The sequence below is a fragment of the Tyto alba genome, unplaced genomic scaffold, assembly GCF_018691265.1.
Source record: "Tyto alba isolate M040663 unplaced genomic scaffold, T.alba_DEE_v4.0 Super-Scaffold_5, whole genome shotgun sequence".
NCBI lineage: Eukaryota > Metazoa > Chordata > Aves > Strigiformes > Tytonidae > Tyto > Tyto alba.
The window spans coordinates 7,428,852-7,451,874 of NW_024881326.1; the positions used below are offsets into that span (position 1 = coordinate 7,428,852).

A 23,023-nucleotide genomic window follows, 5' to 3' on the forward strand; every position below is an offset into this window, starting at 1 on the left:
CTAGCAGATGGTGATGTAGGAGTGGAAGCAGCCTGGTATTTTCTAGGCAGATATTCCTGCAAGCAGGAATGCAGCTTCCCCTCCCTGCCTTGGCTGTGCAGCAGCTCTTCAAAGCCTGCTGGTGCCTCCACCGGGGCTGCTGCCTCCCGGTTCTGGCAGTGGCTGGTACCTGTTGGAGCTAAAGACATTCCAGCCTCTCTGTGGCCGATGTGTTTCTAGTGCTGTCACCTTGCTGGAGAGCTGAGGCGTGGTTTAAAATTCAGTTAGTGCATCAGAAGGCCTTACCTAAGAGGGGTGTAAAGGTGAGATTATTTTTTTTCCCCCCCATAGCTCCATGCTGCTCCTGTTTCTGGCTGCCTTAAGAGTCCACTCCATTTATTTTTTATTTAGTGACTAGCAAGACAAATACAAATTGGAGGGACTGATGCAGTGGCTTCTGTGCTGTTAGAATGACCTGGCTGGTTCACAAGGGGTCCTGCTTGCAACAGCTTGTAGGAATTGTTACAGCTGGGGCAGGGGTTAAGGGACTCTTGGTTGGTGTCAGTGTTTTCCAGTGCTTTTTTTTTTTTCCACTAACAGTGGGTAGGAATAAGGTGGGTGTTGCTTGACTGGCTCTGACAGGAATGCTTGAGAAAAACTCGCTGTCCTGCCCTCTCCCTCCATGCCTGCGGGGCCGGCAGCTCTAGCCCTTGGCAGGGCCCAGGTAAGACTCTGCCCTTAGGGAAACCGAGCAAGTACAACGTTGGTAGGATTCCAGTGGTAAAAGGCTGTGCTATGTAAGCAGAAAGGTCTGTTCAGGGGTGTAAGCTGTTGTCACAGCCTGGCACCTTCTGTCTTAATTGCAGAGCAAAGCAGCAGTTATTGGTCAGTCATTTTAATCCTGTTCTCCCCCTCCTAAGACAGGACAAAAATAAATTATTCCTTTATCAATTCATTACTGAGCCCACAACTTTGCTGTAACTAACTCAGAGGCTGTTTTTTTGTCAACAGTTCACCCATAGGCAGGACCTAGTGCTGAGCTTCCTACAAGTGCTTTTTTTTGCGCCAAGAACTGGGGTCTCTGCCAGTTGATCCTGGCCTCTGTTTCCTCCTTTCTGCCTCCTGCTGCCTGCAGGGCTGAGGGGCACCCGCCCTGCCCCAGCACAACAGGTACAGCCGAGGGCAGGCAGCACCTCACACTCCTGCTGGGAGGGTCAACAGCAGCCTCCTCCTGGCCCAGTGAAAATAACCACAGTTATACACCTCTTGCCTATTTATACAATAAGCACTAAGGTTACACTTTATTTACAGGTTTTGAAAAATGTACAGTTTCTTACATGGGTTACTTGTGCAAAGTTAAACTTCTCAACTAACAGACCAATGTGCACACAAAAGACACTGGAACAGTGGACAACACAATTGTAGGTCTCATCCCACACTGCTGCTTAAGGTACTGTATCCAAATGTACAAACTTAGCCTTACAAAAAAAGTGAGTCTGGACTTACAAATGTTTTTTTCAGAGTTGAAAAAATACTTTCATAAAACTGAAGGGAAACTAACTCAAGCATGCAGCAGTAGCTCACACAAACCACACAGTAATCTACAAAGAGCAGAAACTGCAGCGACTCAAGTGCCTACCCCAGCTTTCATTCAAACTTTCCACGAGGCAAAGTTGGATCCCAAAGAACTTATCTTTCTCAACTAAAGATAAGGGGCAGGAGAAAGACACTGAAGAATAGTAATTCCACCGCTGGAATACTTCAGGTTTTACCTTTTCCTTAAAGTGGAAGCTCTTTGCTCAGAGTACCACAGCTCTACCTGGTTTTGTCTAAGTAATGCCTCAGTGACAGGACTAGAGAAACACATTGAAGCAGTCTCTGTAGGCATGTCCTTTAAAATAAAAAAAGGGGGGAGAGTTGTTTCTCAGCCTAAGCAAAGATCAGAGTACCACAACTGGAGTGATTTATGTATATCCGTACATAAATCTTACATGTGAAGTGTAGCAGTAACTAGCATTCCACGATCTTACTAAATATTTGAATTGGAACCAATTTAAGAGTTGGTTTTTCTCCATGAGTAAGGAGGTGCTAAACCAATACAAAAGGAAATCAAGAAGTTATTTCTTCACTCGGTACTTACAAATGCAGTGGAGTCTAAACCAATAGTAGAGGTAAATGACCAGCCTGGACACATCAGCACTTTAGTTAATATCAGTTAAAAAAATGTGTATGTATATAAACATCCCTTTTATCAAGCTACACATAAGCATCACTGTGTATAACACAATTACAATTAAAAGCTTAGTGTACACTACAGAAATGCACAATACTGCCCTAAGACTGGAGAGGGACCACAGAAAATGAATTCAGCATCAGTAACTCTTTTGCAAGTAACCCAAGTACAGAACATCTGACTTCAAAGTGGGTGCTTTCTGATGTCCAAGGAGAAGAAGCTTCAGCAAGGGAGGGTGGCAACAGCACAACAGCTATTCTGCTTTCAAAGTAAATGCTAGGAGGAAAAAGATGACTCAGACACTTTGTTTATTTCCTCATCAACAGAGTGTTCATTTGCATCATCCTGGGTCAACAGTCACGCCAGCTCTGTTCTACTATTGCAGAAACCCGTTTTTCATATTCCCGCTTATTCTCTTGGTATAGCTGAGCTGCCTGGCTGTTTGCTGGACTGTTAGGGTTTGGCTCATCCAATAGGGACTGTGCAAAGAAAAAAAGATTCTTAGGCACTTGAAAGCATGCATTGTTTCCCAACATACTCCTTAAACTAGCCATACTAATAAGAGTGCAGCAGTCACTCTAGGCACAGGGCATGATTCCAGCTGTAAATCACCAGAAGCTTTTGCCATCAGTCTTACTCTGAGCAGCGCAGGTGGCTGCTGAACCCGCAGCCACACAGCGATGCCCAAGCAGCGCAATCGCTGGACAGGTCCCTCCCGTGAGCACCTGCTGCCACTGCCCAGTCAGTTCACAGCTGGGCAGTATTCATACTTCAGCAAATATCAAGGTATTGCTGCCATACTGGCTATCAGGAGGTAAAAAAAAAAAAAGTGTTTCCTAAGCTGGTTTTGTCAAAGCATCCTAATTTCATTTTGCCTTTTCACGCAGAGCCCTTTTTACCTGTATGGATGTTAAGATGGAGGAGACATCGTAAGTAGGACTCCAACGATTCTGAAGAATATCCAGACATATACTACCGTCTGCATAGACTAGAAAAAGTTCAAGAAGAATGGCTTAAAACAGAAGTTGTACAGCTACTCAGTTGTTTCCTACTATTGCCTGATCCTCAAAACTAACAAACACTCCAGAAGTCAATATGACAGACTCAAATCCAGCAAACACGCCTGTAGGTAGGAAGAGGTGAAGCTTGGCACCCACAGCTGCCTGAGGTACTTAAATTCAACCTCTGCTTATTCTTCAACATCAAGCTTCTCTACAACATTGCACAACTACTGCTGTGGAAAACCATGAATAGATTTTAAGGCAAACAAATTTAAGTTACCACAAGTGAAGCAAATAAAGAACACAAGCAAAAAGCTGTTTACACTTAAGGTTCCCCAGAAAGTACCTACAACAGTCAGTGTCTGGTCACCTTTCCAACAGCAGCTTTAGAAGAACCTTCCCTCAGTGCACTTTACCCACACGTGGTTGCTTACTACATTTGAGAGTTTCCAGTATTTCTTCACAAAGCCAGTAGGCAAGGCATACATCTCCAGACTTTAATTACCGATAAAGGGATTAATTAAACAATCTTACTATCAGTGGCTCTAGCTGGAGACTAGCACTACATTTCTAGGGGTATCATTCTTACAGGCATTTTTGGGAAGTAAAGTGATGAAAGACAACTGCATTCAGCAGCGTTATGGTGTATGCGACACGTATAGACAAAAGCCCAAGACACTGCTATTTAAGTACAAAATATTCTTCTGTAAGGTTTAACAACAGGCAGTTGAGAGAGAAGAGCATCTCATCAATACCTTTCAGGTGTTATGGCACAGTAAGAGGCTCCTTTTATTGCCCCTTTCATTTCAAGCCTGAGCACCGCTCACCCATTCAGCCCTACCAAAACTACATAAAACCACACTAGAATTCTGGAAGCTTATTAGACAGTAGAAACTTTTATAATAAATAGACCTTCTTCTACAGCACTATAGCAAGATGTAACTAAGAGAAAAAAAAGAGAAGCCTTGTGTAAGTACTTACCATTTGGATGAAACATTTTAGAGACAAATCTAACAGTAGGCGGCTTATTCGGATATTCTTCTGTGAATTCTATTGTAAGTTTGAAAGTTCCTGGATTTGAAAGAGAGATAAGTAACCTTTATTCAGAATAAATTTACACAAGGGACAAATAACTAGCATCCCGCCACAAGCACAAACTGATACTACTGTGTTCATACATGCATGTTGGTTATGGAACACATTGCTCAGTCCTGCAGTGATTCTTCTGCTCTCTTTGGAGTTAATCATTAACTCTCAAGTCCCAGACAGTCAGTACTGGTACAAGAGTATCTCCTGTGACTTTTATTGCCAAAACCACCACCCCAGTCAAAAGGTTTGTGTAGGGAAATAAATCTGCCCTTGAGGTTTTCTTCCACAAAGCCTAATCCCAGTGCACTGTAAAAACACCACAAGTTGGTTTATAACCAGCTGTTTAACAGGCCATGATTTAATAAGTCCTGGAGACTGGGATATGCTATCATGACAAGGACCTTCTTATTTCCGATTTAAATTTCAAGAAAATACATTTTTATCAACAACTGTAAGTAATCGGGTCTTATTGTAGAAAAATAGTATTGAAAGCAGCATCCAAATCGTGCACGTTAAAATAAAAATCTGATCATTTACTTCAAACTAACTAGTCCTCCTTTGAGAAAAAATGATTAAGCAGAAACATAAAACTGTGTAGTTAAGTCTCAACCCAATCTTTTTAACAGCCCGCACCAACATGTTATTTTAGCCCTTCTCCTCAGGCTACGACAATCTGAGATTAAGAAGTCTGTCAACTAAGATGCATAAATATGGGTCCAGGGGACTAAACACTGCTAGAAATTCAGATCAGTAACTGAGAAACTCAACATACCCCACTTAAAACCTGCAAACTTCTCTTCACCATGCCATCACCTCAGACCCGCCAGGCCGGGAGGCAGTTTATGAAGTTTGTGAGTATGCCCAGAAATATCTGAAGCACCTTCATATAAATATACAGCTCTCCTGTAAAAGGAATGTCCCTTACAATAACAGCTGTAACAACCTGCCAGCACAAACACATCAGCTTTTTTTTGAAAAGGCATTCTTACATATCAGTAACAGGTTTTCTCCCCCCTGCAACACTCAGTGCCCAAATGAAAATGCAAGGCCTCAGATATAAAGCTCATTCCTGCTTCCTACTGTGAGAGGGAGTTTTCCAGCACTGATATAATTAAATTATTCCTCTGTTTGCCAGCCAAGCATGTGCCAACAACTGGTAGCCAGAGAACAGATTTTTCAACCCCCTTTTCTTTCACATCAACAAGGACCTGTGGTATTTCCCAGGGACTCCTTGCTTAATAAGGAAATAAACTATACTGTTGAGTTGCAAGAAATGAAGGTCGTTGCTGTGACGTCCCAGTTGGCACATGAAGACACGGTACAGATGCTTCAGAGCTTTCTGAACAGCAGTGGGAAGCCTCAACATCCTAAAAATAAGGTTTTGTGTGTTTGATTTTTATTAGCAGCGTAATAACACATGAACAGAGAGCCAACAGCATGTCACCTTACTGTAAAGTGAAAGGAATAAAGTAGTATAATTAACATTGTTCAAATTAGCAGAAGTCTGCAGTGGGGCTTTCAAGCTTTACCCCAGCTAATCCAGAGGCACAGAGGTGGATGTGAGATGGGTTTGAAAGTCAGCACTGGAAAGTTAGTAACAACTTCTACCTGCTGCTGCAACCATTAGCTCAGGGCTACCCTTCCTTCCCTACACAGTGACAATCCCAAGCAGTATCAGCCCTTTAGACGTAAAGGCTTAAAGATTTGATTCCAAGTCTTAGAAATTCCCAGCTCTCCCTGCCCCAGTTCTGATTCTCAGTAGCCTCCTTATGAGGTAGGAAAGCAGGCGCTTTCTCCAGTGCAAGAGTGACTAAGCAAGCAGTAGGCTGAAAACTGAGCACAAACCATCAAACAGTAGAGTTCAACAAGCATACTTGTGAAAATGAATGCTATTCCAGAACACTGACTGAAGCGGGAGCACAGGGGACAGATCAGATGGTCAGAAAGTAGTAACACGGGCAGTTTTGGTCTTAGAATTCATTTAAAACTACTGAACGAAAGGGAAGCTATCAGTCCCACCAGGGACAGGACAGCATTACTTTTAACACAAATCTGAGCGAGTGGTTAGACAGCTTCCAGCTGGAGTATCTACCTACTCAAATTTCCAAGTCAAGACCCAGAGTGGCAACGGCTCTTTGAAAGAACTCCACGATACGCAACACCTTGTTGAGCTTTATTAAAGGACAAATCCACCGATCCAGTGAACCAAAGTCCGAGGGTCACTCACACTGGAAGCCCATGCAGGTGAAACAGGTATCACAACACACACTGCCCAGGATGAGGCCTTCAGTGTCCAGTCCCTTCTATCACTAATTTTAAAGCTTTCAACTGGTATTCCTTGCAATTTACCCTGGACAGCCAATTTTAAAACATGAATTATCATATTCACTGTCATTATTGATACTAGGATCATCACTGATCTTAGGAGATCATTCTCTTTTTCTCTCTTGTACTAACTTACCTTCTTGATCTGTTTCTCCCATCTCAAGATGTGAGACTATGGCTAAGAGGGAAGCTTCTCCACGACCTGCACACTGGCCTGAGTAACCCCCATGTTCCTGCTGGGCCCTTCCCACTGCAAGGAGAAAGGGCAGCCCCCCTCTATTCCACTGTCCATAAAGCAGGGACGAGCTCTTCCTCTCCCACCTGAGGATAAAGAATCCATGCTCTGTAAGCAAGGAACAAACCATACAGAAGGCAAATGCCTTGCTTGCTCTGTTCAAGCCTCCTGCTCAATCACAGCAAAGCAGGGTACTACAGCAGCTGTGTTACTGAACTCTCTCCAAGCCAGCAATCCTGCACTAGCAATATCATCATCCAGTTTCAGAGAAGCAGGTCTGAAGGACTGGGAGAGCCTGGGTTTCCATCACTATGGCAGCACTACCACTTTAGATGTCACACACAAATAGATTCTTAGAAATACAGCGAAGGGCAGGATAAATATCCCTGGGGTCCTACTGCAGACACCTGCAATCGAACCCTCTTGAACCAGAAGATGGAAGTTATGCTGCTGATCTAAATTAGTAGTTGCTCCTAGGCCAAGTCAGCCTGCAGAGTTGTGAAAACACTCTCTAAAGTCTGGGGGCGGAGGGGAGGGAGGGTTGTTAGCTGCATTATGCTGCACAGCAAGTAAACAAACATGTTTGAACTTAAGGTTTGCAGTTCAGATAAAGTCAAGGAACCTCGGAAGCTGAGACTGGAGAAGGGCCTCACCAGATTGAGGATATACAACAGTAATTCTCACAATGTTGAAATTATTACACCTCTAGTTCAACCAAAAAACAAATTTCACAGGCTACTTTCACAAGAACTATGGTATCTTAAGTCTTACAGTATCATCAAGAAGTGACAGAGCCTAAAGACAAAAATACAAAGACACTTCTGAATAACACTGCCCTGCAAGGGCTTCATGAAAAGGATTACAGAGCTCCAGCATACCTTTGAGTCGTAAGGCCCTGCACAGTTAGAAAACAAACGCAAACTAACAGTTCAATACTCTTAAATAAGAATTCCCTCTTACCAACACTGCACTAAACTGCATCTGAACTGTGCTACTCTACTCACTTAACAGAAAGGCACAGCTGAGGCGCCAATACACCCATATCTCTACGCACCACTTAGTATTTTGTTATCTAGCACAATGTAAGATAGGTCCCAGAGAAAAGGAGATAAGCATATCCTACAACACAAGACATATCTGTTTTCCTGAGCACATACTGTGAAAACACACACTTTGCTATGAAAAGAGCAATCCATCACACACCAAGATTATATTATTAGATCAACCAAAGCTGTAAGACAGCAGTAGCAGTCTCAAGCATCTGTTTGAACTTCAAACTGCTGTGAGTGCAACATGTCCTAAGCATTTGAGATAAAGACACAATGCTGCCACAGTGGAAAGCACAGAGGAAATCAATATGTCAGGGCTCTCAAAAGCAGTCTGCAACTAAAGGGAAATATATGGAAAAAAGCCCTTACAGCATCTGTTAACCCCACAGTGAGCTGGAAGAGCCTGAACATGGAAACAACCTGCGTTTTAGTACACTGCAAGGGGACAGCTTTCTGCTCCAAACAGTGAATTGCTCTATTAGTGGTGGTGCACCAAGAACCTAAGCAGCTCTAGCAACCCTCACGGAAGTTTAAGAGAGACTTTTCCAAGGTTTACAAGACAAGGAAACAGAATAGATTTAGTCTACTTCTTCTATTACGCAATGTTATAGCATACTCAAGTTCTAAACATTAGACTTCTGAAGCAGCTACTATAGCAAGTTTCTGAACGAATCAAATACATTCAAAAAAAGGTAACTGGAGTCTTTGGAGTTTTATTAGGTTTGAAATATGTAAAATCTTCACAGAAAAAAAAAAAAAAAATCTTCAATTTACAGGCATGCCCACAGGTGTTACCTCCAAGGATAAACAGAGACAAAGGAGTTAGCCAAGAACAACATAAGAGTTAAGGAATTTTTCCTACGCTTCTGTCATGAGTCACTGAGACCCAGGATTAATTATAGCCTACACTGAAAGTATCTTGAAAAAAAAAAAAAAAGGCATCACTGATTTCAGTTAGACAGTATTTCATGTCTAACAAGTTCTCACAAAGATGCTGAAGTATTCATGCAGCATCAGTAAAGCTATAAAAGACAACAGGGCCAGATGTAAACTACCAGGACACAAGTATGTTACAGGGATCTATTTAGTCAGCTTTTAAAGTTAAAAAGTCATTTTAATCTTTAACCGTGAGTGATACTGATTGTAGCGGAGTGAAGTAGATGCCAATAAAGAAAACCAAAAAGAAAAATCTATTCTGAACTTGCTCAAACATTCAGCCCATTCCCTACTTCAGCTGACTCACATTGGGACTTACTCACAAAATGCTTCCAGCATCAGAAAAAGCAGAACTCAAAACAAATGGCAACGGTTTTATACCAGGTTTTTGACAGTTTTCCAACTATGAGCGTCCCTAAAAGTGTGATCCAGGGTTCAAGAAAAAAGCTTGGAGATCCTTAAAATGGTACGTTAAATTATGCTTCGGATAGTCAGATTTAGCACTTACAAGCAAGCCCCAACAAGCTAATTTATATGTTTCTGTAAATTAACATAGCAATCTAAGTCCACAACACTTTCTTGGAGTACAATTAAAAACAAACAAAAAAATTAATTTACCTAAATCCAGCATACGGATGTGTGGTCAGGTGAGTATGCACCCACATCCCTTCTCCATCCCCAAGCCCACACCTGTTGCAAACTCCACAGCGGTGACACACCAAGGCCATGTCAAACTGCAGCCGTTTACCCCGAGAACGCCAAACCCCAGGCCCGCACACAGCCACACTTACCGTCCTCGAAAGGGGTCCCCTCGGGCCTGCAGGAGGGAAGAAGCAGAGCACAGCGTTACCCCGCGTGAAGCCCAGCTCTGAACCCCCCCACACCCCCCGCCGCCCCCGGCCGACTCACCCGAAGATTACGGCGTTCCACACCATGATGTTGTTCTCGGAGGGGGCTCCGCTCACGCCGGCCGGGGGATCCTCCTGCAGCCTGCGGGGCACGGGGAGGGCTGAGGCGCCGGCCCCTCCACCGGCCGCCCCTGCGCACTTCGCGTAACCCAGGCAGGTAGCTACACGCCCCTGCGCAAACAGCGTAACCCGCAAAGGCAGCCAGCGTCGACCGGCTCTACGCAATCAGCGGAGCGCGCCCTACCCCGCCGCCATGTTGTGCTGCCCCCCTCCTCCCCCGGTAGAACCGGGCCCTTCCGCCTCCTCCTGCCCGCCGCCCCCTCCTCCCCCTCAGCCGGCGGCCTCGGTACCTCTTGAAGTCCCGCATGAGGCGCCTACGGGCCGGAGTGGACATGGCGGGCTCAGGGTTATAGATCACTCATACACTGTCAGAGGGAGAACGGGGCGCCTAGAGACGGCGACGGCGGCAGCAGCGAGCTCCAATGGAGGCAACGGCAACGCTGACGAAGAGGAGCGATCGCGGCCTCTACCACTGAGGCGACGGAAGGGGGGAGCCCTGGATTCCACCGACTCCTGCGCCTGCTGCCGGGCGATCCCGGGATGTACCAACGGCCCAGGGAGAGGGGGCGGAGCCGGATGTGGCGGAGCCCCCAGCCTCTACCACCGCGGCGCGGGGGCGGTGCCCAAGGCAGGGGGGCTGTACCAACGGCTGCGGCGGGCGGGGGTGGAACGTGGCCTGTGGCGTCATGGAGGGAGGGGCGGTGGGGCTGGGCGGGGCTGAGCGGCTGGCCCCGCCCCCCCGGGGCGGTGGGCGGGACCGGGGGCGGGAGTGCGGCTCTCGGTACCGACAGTTTCCCGCCCCTTCAGCCGTGTCCTGGTTGAAACCACGGTGGGGTGGGGGAGGGAATCGGAAGGGTAAAAGTGAGAAAAATCATGGGTTGAGGTAAAGGCAGTTCGGTAACAAAAGCGAAAGCCGCGCGCGCAAGCAAAGCGAACCCACTCCCCGTGGGCAGGCAGGGGATCAGCCGTCCCTCGGGCCCCGCAACACGGTCTTGGGGAGAGACAAACGCCATCGATCCAAAAGTCCCCAGCTTTAGATGTTGAGCATGACGTCATATGGCGTGGGATGGCCCTGGGGTCAGTTGGGGTCAGCTGTCCCAGCTGTGCCCCCCAGCCACTCGCGGGTGGGGTGGGGTGAGAGGCAGAAAAGGCCTTGGCTCTGTGGAAGTGCTGCTCAGCAGGAATGAAAACACCCGTGTGCGATCGGCACCGTGTTCAGCACATATCCACGGCACAGCCCCCTACCAGCTACTGTAGAGAAAATTAACTCTACCCCTGCCAAAACCAGCACAACCTGCTATGCTACACTTTCTGCCTCCACAGAGAGCTTTTTCCAAGGGAAAATAGTATCTTTTCTACTTTTTTTTAGTAGCCTTTGGGAGTGAAGAATTTCTGCTGTGGCTAGACTGTATAGGCCCCAGTTTTCAGCATATCCTCACTTGTAACTTCATGTCACATAGCTGTGCGGGGACGTGGCTTCAGAAAAAGACACAGAAGACCCACTGCCTTTTGCAGAAGTCGAAAGCAAATAATAAAAATATTGCTGTCACGGCTGCACTGAAAATCTCCTGTTGTTGACCATCCCTGCTCTTCCCCAGCCTATGCAGCTCCCGGTGCCCGTTGCAGAGCCCGAGCTCAGAGCCCTTTCGGGGCACGGGCCATCCCGCTGCCAGCCGTGACGGGGCACAGGCCGAGTTGGACGCTGCTCCCGTGAAGGGGAACGGTGCCACTGCCGCCCGGTTCCTCTCGGTTTGGAGCACCTCGGAGCCCAGTCCGGCCCAGTTTGTTTGTGAAATGCTTCGAGGCCTGAATTATGGCTGTCGGCCTTTGCGTGCAACGCGCAATCGTGCCACCCGGGGCTCGGGAGCCTTTAGTCCCTCGGGTGCTCACCGACAGCCCTCCCGCTTCCCCTCCGAGGAGGAACGACCGCCTCCGCAGACCGTGCACAAAAAACCGGCGGCGGAAGCGGAGACAACCACCGACCGGCGGGCGGCCCTCGCCGAGAGCTCCGGCGGGGCGGGCGGAGCCGCGGCGACGGGGAGGCCGGGCCTGCGGGGGGGCCGGGCCCCGGCGCCGCCATGCCGAAGGTGGTGTCTCGCTCCGTCGTGTGCTCCGACACCCGCGACCGCGAGGAGTACGACGACGGGGAGAAGCCGCTTCATGTCTACTACTGCCTGTGCGGGCAGATGGTGCTGGTGCTGGGTGAGCGGGGCGGGGAGGAGCGGGCGGCGGGGGCAGGCCGCGGGCCCGGGAAGCGGCGGGGGCCCGGGAGGCGGCGGGGGCCCGGCCCGGCCCGGCCCCGTCGCCAGCCCGGTCCCGCCGCCCCGCAGACTGCCAGCTGGAGAAACTGCCGATGCGGCCGCGGGACCGCGCCCGGGTGATGGACGCCGCCAAGCACGCCCACAAGTTCTGCAACGCGGAGGAGGAGGAGAGCGTCTTCCTGCGCAGGTGGGCCGCGGCCGCGCCACGGCCTCCGCTCCCCGTTCCCCCCCGAGAGCCGCCCCCGCCGCCCGGGGAAGGGGCTGCCCGGCTCCGGCCTCGCCTCCCCGCTCGGCTGGGGCCCACCCGCCGGGCACCCGTGCCCGCTGTCTGCACGCTTCTCTCAAGCTCTCCCTCTCTTCCCCCCCAGACCAGAAGGCATAGAGCGGCAGTTCAGGAAGAAGTGTGGCAAGTGAGTGACCGCAGCGGCTCTTCAGTAACTTTAAGATAACCCTAGGAAGCCAGAATCTGGCGTTCCTCACAGCTACATATATTTCTGCTTCCAGGTGTGGGTTGCTGCTCTTCTATCAACACCAACAGAAAAACGCTCCTGTGACGTTCATTGTTGACGGTGCTGTAGTCAAGTTTGGTCAGGGTTTTGGGAAAACAAACATATATACTCAGAAACAAGAGCCTCCCAAAAAGGTAATTGGCTTTAGACAAGTAAAAAGGCTATCTCTGCTTTTCAGAAGGGTGCGGCGAGTAAAATCACTTAATGGCAGGGGCAGAGGGGAGAAGAATGAAGGAAAAGGACCTCTAAACAATAACTCACTTTGGTATTGTCTCCCTGCCTGCCTTAAGGTTTCCTTTACAGAAGTCACTGCTGCTTGGAGTCCTACCACTAAAGGAAATCAAAGTAAATTTGGAATTCTCAACTGTGCCTGATTTTAGGCTCAGTTACCAGCAAGTTTCCATTTTTAAGTAGGTGATATTGGTAGTCTGCACAGTGATTCTCAAAATCTGGCTCATTTATTATGTATCAGTGAGCTTGCTTCTGAGTTACAGCTCTAAATCCCAAAATCACTGGGGATCCACCCATGGAGTTCAGGTAATCTTAATGACTTGCATGGGAAGCCTTAAAAGCTTTGGAGAGGGAAGTGGCCCCTAGAAGCACAACTATGGCCAAGGTTTAAAAAAATAATCTGCTTCTCACCCAGGTGATGATGACCAAACGGACCAAAGACATGGGCAAGTTCAGTTCCGTCACAGTCTCCACAATTGATGAAGAGGAGGAGGAGATTGAAGCCGTGAGTTTTGTCTGCCCTTAGTGGCAAAGACATCAGTTGTCTCAGACACTGATCAGAGCCAGTGATCATCTCAGCCTTTGGATGAAGTGTTGTCACTTTGGGGTTTGCTGCTGCAAAGTGACATTGTATGTGTTTCAGAGGGAGATTGCAGACTCCTATGCACAGAATGCAAAAGTGATTGAGAAACAGCTGGAACGCAAAGGCATGAGCAAAAGAAGGCTCCAGGAGTTGGTGAGTGTTTTCTTTGGTGTTGAACACGAATCCCTGAGGTCTGTTGGCTTTGTACACAAAAGCTATCTTGCAGATCGGACTACAGGTATAGAGAGGTCCTGGTACAGTCGTAAGTGCAGCTTTGTAAGGATGACTTTTCCTTTACAGGTTTTATGGAGATACTCTAGTCCTCCTGAACTTAAAATCATATGCAATTACTTATCCAGCTAAATGACAAGCAGCCAGCAGAGCTTTTGCAGGGAGATTTTCCATGACCTCTTGGACAAGGAAAAAGGAAAGGGGAAACCAGGCCATGGCTTTGCCAGCCAGACCACCCCTAATGCTGTGCTCTCAAGCCTGCATGGCCAAGCAGGTCTTTGCCATGAGGTGCCAGGGGCAAGCCAAGGCCCCTGTGGAGGATCTGCCAGCTCAGCCGCTACCGGAAGGGCCATTTCAAGAATTAAGGGCAAGAACATCACAGCTAACCTTACCTGGTGTGACAGAAGAGTAGTTAATGGGAAGGGGGAAAAATGTGCAGCTTCCACCTGAGGATAAATGTATAAAATTGTCTTCTGTGCTGTTAGTCTTGGGATTTTTAAGATTTTAAAGGTGGTCCTCATTTTGTACATCAGAGGAGGAGGGAGTCAGCAAAGAGTTAGAGCTACTCTTGCTCCTGGTGTGAAAAGCTTGCAGTGATCAGGCAAGATGACCAAACCCCATTGGAGCACCGAAGGGAAACGTATCCAGATATTTCATTCTGTCTTTATTTTCTTATTCAGGCTGAGTTGGAAGCCAAGAAAGCCAAGATGAAAGGAACCCTGATTGATAATCAGTTTAAATAAAATGCTGCATGTCTGCTGGGTATTCAGAGACAGGAGAAAGCTATCGCAGATCTGTCGACAAAGCAGAAATAACAGACAACATTCAAGGGCAACATGCTGCAACCAGCTTGAAGGATGAGTACCCCTCTGTCATAAGTGATAGTCCGATACCAATTTTAATAACTCCAGTGGTACTGGAGACTTGGCTGAAACTGCAGTTCTCTACAAACCCAGTGTTAGGAGCAAGCTGTTCCAGCCAGAATATTTACTTCTGGGAAAAATTTTTGCTGGGTGCCTTCCTGAATTCAGTGCACCTTTAGATAGTTGTCTTTTTATCTTGGTAGTTTTCTGTAAGATCTCCATAAATGTATTGCAACAATAGGTCAACTCTACAACAGATATTTTTATGAAACTAAGCTCTGTGCCTGTTATTCATTTTGTTGTCTTGAATGTGTCCAAAATGTAAATGTGCAGCAGCCTGAGAGACATGCCCTTCCGACATGGCCTGGAATGACGTGGGAGCAAGGCTTGGGAATCATGCTGCTGCTCACACTGACCAGCAGACACACTGGCAAAGGTTGCCAGCACAGGCTGGGCTGCAGCTCTAAGTCTCAGCTCCTAGTGAACATAAGAAAGCTGCAGTCATACAGAATTACACTGTCCCAACAGCTACTGCCCAATACAAGAACATGAAATCCAACCCTGTTTTAAACTACTGAAAAATTGCCTGTGTGTTATACCACTAATGAGTACAAAAATATAACTGGAAGCTACTGACACGATTCATGATCATTTAAAGTAGAATACAACTGCCTGTGTGAACTAACCTGTTCTGCAAAACAGCATTAGTGTTCGAAGTTGTAAAATGTGAACAAGGAAAAATTGTTTTGAATGCACTGACCACTAAGAACCTGGATAAAGACAGCATTAAGAACTGGTGCGTGAATTACCTTGTTTGGGACATAACATTTTATGTCTCCTGTGTGATGTCACAACAGTGCTGTATAGCCCATGTCTTGGGATTAAATACCACGTTACGGATTTGAACTAAAATACTTCCCTAGGTTGTTCTTACTCTACCAAGTATCGTAAAATAACATGAACAATGAACAAGATGCTTGCTTCATCTCCCACAATTACTGTGGAAGACTTCCTATAATCAATAAAGGTTTTCCATCTGGCTTTATAACCCTGACTGGGAAAACTCAGGTCTGCTTAGGCTAAGATTAAGCTTCCTTTCTTTGGGAAAATAAGGTGTAATGGAGGGAATGAACTCTGCCCAAGAGCTGGCAGGCTGGGACATGTCTGTTGGTTATGTGACAATTTGATGCCAGGCTGGGTATGCACACGTTCAGGTTAACTCAAGCAGCACTGATCTTGTTCACTGCTAATCTGAAGCCTATTTTCAGAAGCCTATGTCCAGTTAAGCAAATACAAGGTGGGAAGAATAAGTGGGTATAGCTCTGGTTACGCAGACCCCTTTTCCCAGTGTGGTACCACAGTCCAGCCAGGTGAGGGCCTCAGGGTTCTTCTGGGAGCAACCCAAGTCCCAAATAACCACAGGTTGGCCTCTACAAAAATTCTGAATTTTTTTCCAAGCAGGAGTCAAAGACTTTGAAATTTGAAAACAAAGTTTGAACCAGGTGAGGTCTGCTGGGATGCAGGCTTCTTAGTCTTCAGCTGTCATAAAGGATGAAGTACAGTCCTGCTTAAAGTGATACCCAGAACAAAAGCTGACTCAGGGATAGTGTGATTTACAGTTAGGGTTAAGGTCAGGAGTGACAAAATGTGGGCTTGAGCTGACGTGGGGCTAGGACCATCTTTGCAATTTGGTGAGGCATGAAGAAAATTTGGTGAGTGCACAGCTCAGCACAAGTTGTCCAAAGTAGCAGTTACCAACTGCCATCAACTTCCTTGGTTGCACACCTTGAGCCTTGAGGCAGTGTTCACAGCACGAGCACTCCTCCTTTCTGTCATTTAGAAGACCAGCCCGTGTTCAGTCAGTGGTTTTCATTCTTGTCATTAGAGATCTGTCTACTTCAGCTCGGGACTTGCTCATGGACCCTGTCAGGAAGGGGAGTATGGTTTGTCATGCTAGCAATCCCCAAAGTACTTTTAATACACTCTAGTTATGCAGTCAGTAGCCAAAACAACTCCAACACAGAGATTCAGATCCAATACATTATTAAGTATGTAATTCACAACAACTTAAGTTGAGTTTTTAACTTCTAGATCTAAATGAATTAAAAGATGTTAGCTGACTAACAACAGGAAGCAGGAGCACCTAGTTCAAATGCTTGATTAAATGTCCTATTATAATAGATAAAACCAGCTGTTCTGCAGTTTCCCACACCCTGGTAGCAACTGGGTAATCTGCAGCAGTGTTTAGACCAAAGAAAAGTCAGATTTTGTGTTACTGTAAAAGCTAACTTTAGTTTTTATAAATCTGTAAATAAAGGTAGGTGATAATTAGTTTTTTTTTACCTGAGCCTTACTGTACAGAAGAACTTGTCCAGATGCAGAAGTATTGCAAAGCAAAGTAGTGTGTGAAGTAAAAGTGAAGGAGGGGATCTATTCCAAAAAAAATGCCACACATGGCCAGACTTACCTTAGTGTGATTCATGGCTTAGTCCAGTCCAGTTTACAAGAACCTAGTCTGAATAATCATGTCAGAATAGCTGCGTGTGTGGCAATGCTGCCTCGTTCATCATAACCTGTAAAAAAACCCCATGCAGTTTATAAACACTGAAGAGAAGCATTAATGGTGCACCCAACCTCATGGGTGCCAGTCGCAGCTGTACCCGGGGAACAATGCGGGGTCCTCCCTGCACACAGCTGGTGCCATCACAGAGCCTCCGCAGGGGCTGGATAACGTTAAGGCTTGTTCAGAAACTTGTATACAGCTTTATTGGCATTTATCTGCCTGGGCTCCAGGCAGGTTAATAGCTCCGAGGGAGCCAGGCCCTGGGAGCCCGGAAGGGATGTCTCCCGGGCTGGGCTGCAGGGTGTTTTGGGGAGCCCTGCAGAGTTGCCCGGCTTTGCAATCCTGGCCCTGTAACCCTGCACATGGCATGAGGAGGATGTTCCCACTCAGCTTGGCTGCACAGGGCAGAAAGTTGCCTTAAAGGGAGCAAGTACCGATGGTTCCCTTGCTTTGCACCTACGGCAGGTGCCTCATGCCCTGGATGTGCTGCGGGGAGCCGTGCGGGGCACTGCGCCCACCACCCCACAGCGAGGGTCTGCCCTAGCTCGGACGCTTTCAGCTCCCCAGTTCCACATGAATCCCCACGGGGCCATGGCACCGACAGCAGACTGATCAGATTAAATCAAACTAGACTCAGCTTTTGCTGGTGTTATCCTAAAGAGCCTCAAAGGTCCATGGGGTACTGCCACACCCAGGCATTTAAAAATATAAAATAAAAATTATGGGCTTGTTTAAAAGGCTCCAGGGCTGGGCTCCGAGGGTTGGGGCAGGAAGGCTTGTAGCTCTCCACTGGGGAGACCTTACAAACCTAGTGGACCACAGCATGCTGTTTTTTGGGGTGAATTTCAAGGCACAAGTGGCCAATCTCTCCTTGCTTGTCAGCCAGAAAAACACTGCCCCATCACTGCGGTCAGGTAACTCCTGTCAACCTCAGCAGGATCAGACAGCGACAACCAGCAACCCCCTGGTGAGACGACACCTACCAGAACCACCCTAATGCTGCACGTCTTGGTGTGGGTCTTGGCAGCTCCTGAGGGCTCAGTGTTCCTGAAACCGCTCCCCCCACAGCAGCTCGGTATGGCAGCAGGGCATGCAGAAACAGGGCTGTGTCCCTGCCAGCTTTAGCTCCTGCCCCGCAGCCTGACCCATGTGCTTGGGGCAACTGACAGGGACACCTCACATGGTTGGGCAGGATCGGTCCTGCAGGTGGTTTCAATACACCCACCCCACTGGGAACAACTGATTTGACCCTGCACAACACAAAGCATTGCATCTTCCCCTGCCCCTCTGCACCAGCCACTGCCGGGGGGGCAAGGGCAGATCCATCCCACAGCCCCCTGGCACCATGGCCAGCCCAGCCCGGCGGGGCTGGTATACACCGAGCCATTACAAACATCCAGCACTGCTCGCCACCTGCCCCAGCCACTAACAAGTATTTCATATGATCCTGGGCACAGCTGTGCCACGTCAACAGCTCCTAAGGCTGGGATTTATGGCTGCTGGGCAAGGGGCCGAGATGAAAGCAGCGTTACAGGCGCTTGCCCACCCCTTCCCGCCAGGAAAGGGGCCGAGATGTCGGGCCAGGCATGGCTCCCGTGGAGGAAATCATGACGTACGAGGTGTTCAGTACTCCCCACAAGAGAATTGTGTTTAAAAGGAAAATCTGCCCCTAGCCCTGCCATCCTTGGGGCAGCACAGCCTGGCAGACAGAACACTTGTGTTGGAGGGAGTGCACTCAGCTCGCTGCCTTGCCACGGGCTGGCCCCAGTCCATTTTCTGTGCCTCAGTCTACCCGCAAGAACAAAGACCTTAATCCCTCTGTAACGTGCTCCTGTGGCAGGCAAAAGCTGCAGCTGAACCCCACAACCTGCTTCCCTAGATAAAGCTGCTCCCAGGGGAGCTCTCAGGAGGGGGAGGTTAAATCCCCAGAGGGCCCCAGGCCAGAGGGGGCTGCCAGCCTGTGCTCCCCGGCTGCAGAGCGCAGGGAAAACCCATTGTGGGCTCTGCCCTGCATCTGCCATGCACCAGAGCTAAAAAAAGCTGTGAAGCACCTTCTTGGTTCCCAAGTCCCAAAGGCAGGAATTACCGTGGGTAGCTACAACCCATTTCATCCAGTGCCAGACCTGCACCCCAAGCCCAGCACAAAACATTGTAGGTCTAAGGACTTAGGGGTCCCCCAGCTCAGCTCCTCTGTAGCCTGGAACAACAGCCCAGCGCCTCAGTCACCCACCACTGCTGCCTGCTCCTCCCAGCACACTGCCCAGCATCGTGGCATCGCTCTGCATCTCACAGGGAAACGTTCAGCCCATGTTGTTTCCATAGCAGGCAGCAGGGGATCTCACACCACAGGAGCCCAGGGGCAGTTGAAAAGCACCAGCAAAGGCTCTTGGCTCAGCGGCATGGCATGAGACCATCTCCCACCATGAATGCAGACATCACAGGGACCTAAGCATGCTGACACCATCTGCAGCGAGGCGGTGCTGCACTCTCATGCCCAGCTGCCCTGCTTAGATTTCAGCAATAAAAACAACTACCGCCGTTTGCAACACAAGGCTGTGTTGACATTAGCTGCATCGGACAGTGGTTGAGATTGGTTTCAGTGATTTGAGATCAACAGCTTCGAACAGGCCTGGGCAGCCAGAATGGACCAAAGGCACGAGGGCAGTGAGGAAAGGCTCATTTATCTGAAGGGCAGAGGACCAGAAGAGCATCCACTCACCACCCCAGCTCCCTAGGCAGGAACCTGGCAGCTTCACTGGGTCTGCTCACAGACACACAGATATGTCTGGGTAAAGGCCAAGCCACGCACATTGCCCAGACTTGCAGTGTTTTCCCCAAATTACCCCAGCAGCATGAAAGAATTTCCCCCTTCCCCCAGAATTTGGGGCTGGGGCAAGCTTAATTTCTAGGGGTAAAGGATGAGCCTGGGGCTGCATCTCCCTGCCTGGCAAGCACAGCCCTGGCAAAGGAGCTGTCTGTCTCTGCTCAGCTACTACATCTCCACAGCACACCACCTGTGCAAGGGCAAGGCCAGCCAGGGGCTCTATAGAAGAGCAGCAATTACCTGCAATTGGGTTCTCTGGCTTAGTTTTAACATGCCTAGGTAGCTCAGTTTCTAAGCCACAGTATGCAATGTCAGCTCTCCTCCTCCGGAGAACAACAAGTACCCCTTAGACATTTCTCCAGCCTCCCAGGCATTCAGCACCATGGGGAGGGCTGTGATTTGCACAACCTTTAGGCACATGGCACTTTCAAAACAAAGCTTCATCAGCTCTGTGGAGCACACAGGCCAGAGGCTGGACTGGTGGCCCACAGCCAGCGGATCATCTCTGGTTACTGGGGTCTCAGGGGAGATCAGCTGGAACAGAGCTGCCAGTCCCCATTCCAGCCCACACCACTGGTCTCCACTGGGGAGGAAACACTACACAGCTTCCTCAGCAGCCTGCACTGTGTTTACCTGCCAGAGGCCACTGGTAGTTAGCAGGTAGAGAGGTGTTCAGGATGGAGGTGGTTTGTCTTCCTCCTTCTCTACAGTCACTACAGAGACCCACACCTTGCTGCGGCTGCTGCAAGAACAAACATGAGATGAGGAAAGCTGGTTTCAGATTTTTATTTCTTTGTACTCTTTCAGCAGGAGTGACTGAAATAGAAACCAAGGAGAGTCCTGTCAAGGGGGAATAACTTGGTAAAGACAGGGCAGCCAGTTGCACCTGCCTCATGCCAATCTGTATAAACATCAGCCGTCACTGTTTAGTAACTATATAGTTTTCAAACAAGTCCATGAACGGTCATAGACTACATATAACAACATGCCAGTTCACAAAAGGAAACAACTTATGTGTACTTCTTGATTTCGTCATACAGGACTAAGACAAAAGCACCACCCATTCCTCGGAGTACATTCGACCATGCACCTTTGAAAAATGCCTTGGAGCCCTCGTCCCGGGCAATCTTCCGCCAGCAGTCAATAGTGCCAGTGTACATTATGTCAGCTGCGGGAGACAGACAGCATTAGGAATCGGATACCCATGACCCCAAACATCCAGGTCAGAAACAGCCTAATGTATCTGCCAGCTTCATAACTTCAAGTGCATCCCATTTCTTAACTTTCTCCAGTATTAGCGCATCAGAGGACAAGATCACCCAGGAGATACACTGCTGCTGCATTACCTAGGAGACACTGGAAGGACCGGTTTGAGCAGAAGACAGCTACTGTTTGCTTTGACACTAACACTCCCACATCCAAAAGCTATTGCACAGCCAGCCAGGCCCTGGCTGAAACCAGGGATGTCTCTTCTTGGACCAGAGACACTAGTTTGCAACACCCTTGGGCAGTTCTGCTGTTCTTACCTACTGAAAGATACTGGAATCATTCACTCCCCCTTACAGGCATGCTGTGGAGACTGACCCATCCATGTCCCGCACCTGACATCTGCTTCTGCAACCCCTCTCACACCCTGCTGTTTACAAGAGATGAGGATATCTACATGGCTTGGTGAAAGCCAAGCCACGCTGCCTTCACCTCAGCTCCACCACCAACTGTGGACTCAGGGATGCCCAATATTTCCTACACAAGGAGGTAGCAACTTACTTCCTTTACGGCCAGACTGCATCATCATGCGACGACGAACCGTATCAAAAGGGTAGGAGGTCAAACCAGCGACAGCAGTGACGGTCTGAGCGATCATCCAGCTGACAACGATATGGGTGTTCTTTGGGTCTGGAAGCATGCCTGCGGGAGAGAGGTTTTCATGAGAACGTCAGGTGAGCCACCAGCATCTGCCGAAACGCACAACGGGCCCGCCACAGCCCAGCATCTCCCTTTCAGCACCATTTTTGTCAACCTACCCTTCGCGGTGTCGTAGATGCCGAAGTAGGCGGCTCTGTAGATGATGATGCCCTGGACAGAGACATTGAAGCCCTGGTACAGGCCCCTGAGGCCATCCGACCGGAAGATTTTGACCAGGCAGTCACCAAGCCCACTGAACTCCCTGTCAGCCCCGGCTTTACCCACATCCGCTGCCAGGCGGGTTCGGGCAAAGTCAAGGGGGTAGACGAAGCACAGGGAGGTGGCGCCGGCAGCACCCCCGGATGCCAGGTTACCGGCAAAGTACCGCCAGAACTGGGTTCGCTTGTCCACGCCGCCCAGGAAGATCTGCTTGTACTTGTCCTTGAAGGCGAAGTTGAGGGCCTGGGTGGGGAAGTACCGGATCACATTGGCCAGGTTGCCGCGCCAGAAGGAGAGGACGCCCTGCTCCCGTGGGATGCGCACCACGCAGTCGATGATGCCCTTGTACTGCTTGTCGGCGGCGATCTGCTTGCTGGCGTGCTGCACCTGCGGGGGGCCGAGGCGCCGCCGTTAGCGCCGCTCCCTCACGAACCCCCTTGCCCCACCGCCACCCCCCGCCCCTCCTTGAGGCGACCTTGGGGCGGCCCCCGGCGCTCACCTGCAGCAGCAGCTTGACCCTCTCGATGGGGGCGACGGCGGTCTTGGAGATGGCGGCCGCCACCCCGCCGGCGAGGAAATCCTTGGCGAAGGACACGGCCGCATCGGTCATGGCGGGAGGCAGCGGGCGACGCGAGGCCGGGCGCGGGGAGGCGGGAAGCGGCGCTTGGGGGGGGGGGGCGGAGAAGGGGCCCGCTGAAATGGCCGCCTTATATAGGGGCGGGGCGGGCACGTGGGCGGGGGCGCGCCGCGCCGCCGCGTTCCGCTCGCCCATTGGCTGCGGGAGGGGGGGCGTGGCCGCCGCAAGAGGGCGTGGCCGCCGCGGCAGGGGACACATGGCCGGCGGGCCCGGCACCCCCGGGAGGGGCACACACCGGGCACCCCCCCCCTCTCCCCGGGCAGCCCCCGTGGCGGTGGCGGGGCCCCGTCCGCGGCCGCGTCCCCGCAGCCCCTCTGCGCCACCCGTGAGGCAATACAGCCGGGCAGCCAGCAGGACCGCGGGTTAGGCAGGCACGGGGCGG

General features: G+C 49.6%; 3 protein-coding genes and 1 long non-coding RNA gene across 5 annotated transcripts; 1 reads left to right on the forward strand and 3 right to left on the reverse strand.

The window, feature by feature from the left end:
• Window positions 1–1,245: 1,245 nt before the first annotated feature.
• UBE2A (ubiquitin conjugating enzyme E2 A) lies at window positions 1,246–10,451 on the reverse strand. The gene is made up of 6 exons (XM_032995928.2): window positions 10,106–10,451; window positions 9,757–9,837; window positions 9,639–9,664; window positions 4,195–4,284; window positions 3,112–3,200; window positions 1,246–2,691 (listed from the first exon to the last, which is right to left on the reverse strand). Exons 1-6 carry the CDS (start codon window positions 10,147–10,149, stop codon window positions 2,563–2,565), a joined length of 459 nt encoding a protein of 152 aa, XP_032851819.1. The 5' UTR covers window positions 10,150–10,451; the 3' UTR covers window positions 1,246–2,562.
• Window positions 10,452–11,838: 1,387 nt separating this feature from the next.
• Window positions 11,839–14,768, forward strand: STEEP1 (STING1 ER exit protein 1). Of its 2 annotated transcripts, none has more exons than XM_042807122.1 (7): window positions 11,839–12,017; window positions 12,146–12,263; window positions 12,445–12,486; window positions 12,581–12,719; window positions 13,232–13,321; window positions 13,460–13,552; window positions 14,311–14,768. In XM_042807122.1, exons 1-7 carry the CDS (start codon window positions 11,894–11,896, stop codon window positions 14,371–14,373), a joined length of 669 nt encoding a protein of 222 aa, XP_042663056.1. In that variant the 5' UTR covers window positions 11,839–11,893; the 3' UTR covers window positions 14,374–14,768. The 2 variants fall into 2 exon arrangements, with proteins under 2 accessions (XP_042663056.1, XP_042663057.1); XM_042807123.1 differs by having other exon boundaries at window positions 11,871–11,991.
• LOC122154829 lies at window positions 14,510–17,374 on the reverse strand. Its single transcript, XR_006166925.1, has 2 exons — window positions 16,961–17,374; window positions 14,510–16,416 (listed from the first exon to the last, which is right to left on the reverse strand). It is a non-coding gene; the product is annotated as an uncharacterized LOC122154829 (long non-coding RNA).
• Window positions 17,375–20,650: 3,276 nt separating this feature from the next.
• SLC25A5 (solute carrier family 25 member 5) lies at window positions 20,651–22,709 on the reverse strand. Its single transcript, XM_032995915.2, has 4 exons — window positions 22,504–22,709; window positions 21,905–22,391; window positions 21,648–21,788; window positions 20,651–21,048 (listed from the first exon to the last, which is right to left on the reverse strand). Exons 1-4 carry the CDS (start codon window positions 22,612–22,614, stop codon window positions 20,891–20,893), a joined length of 897 nt encoding a protein of 298 aa, XP_032851806.1. The 5' UTR covers window positions 22,615–22,709; the 3' UTR covers window positions 20,651–20,890.
• Between the last annotated feature and the right edge of the window lie 314 nt (window positions 22,710–23,023).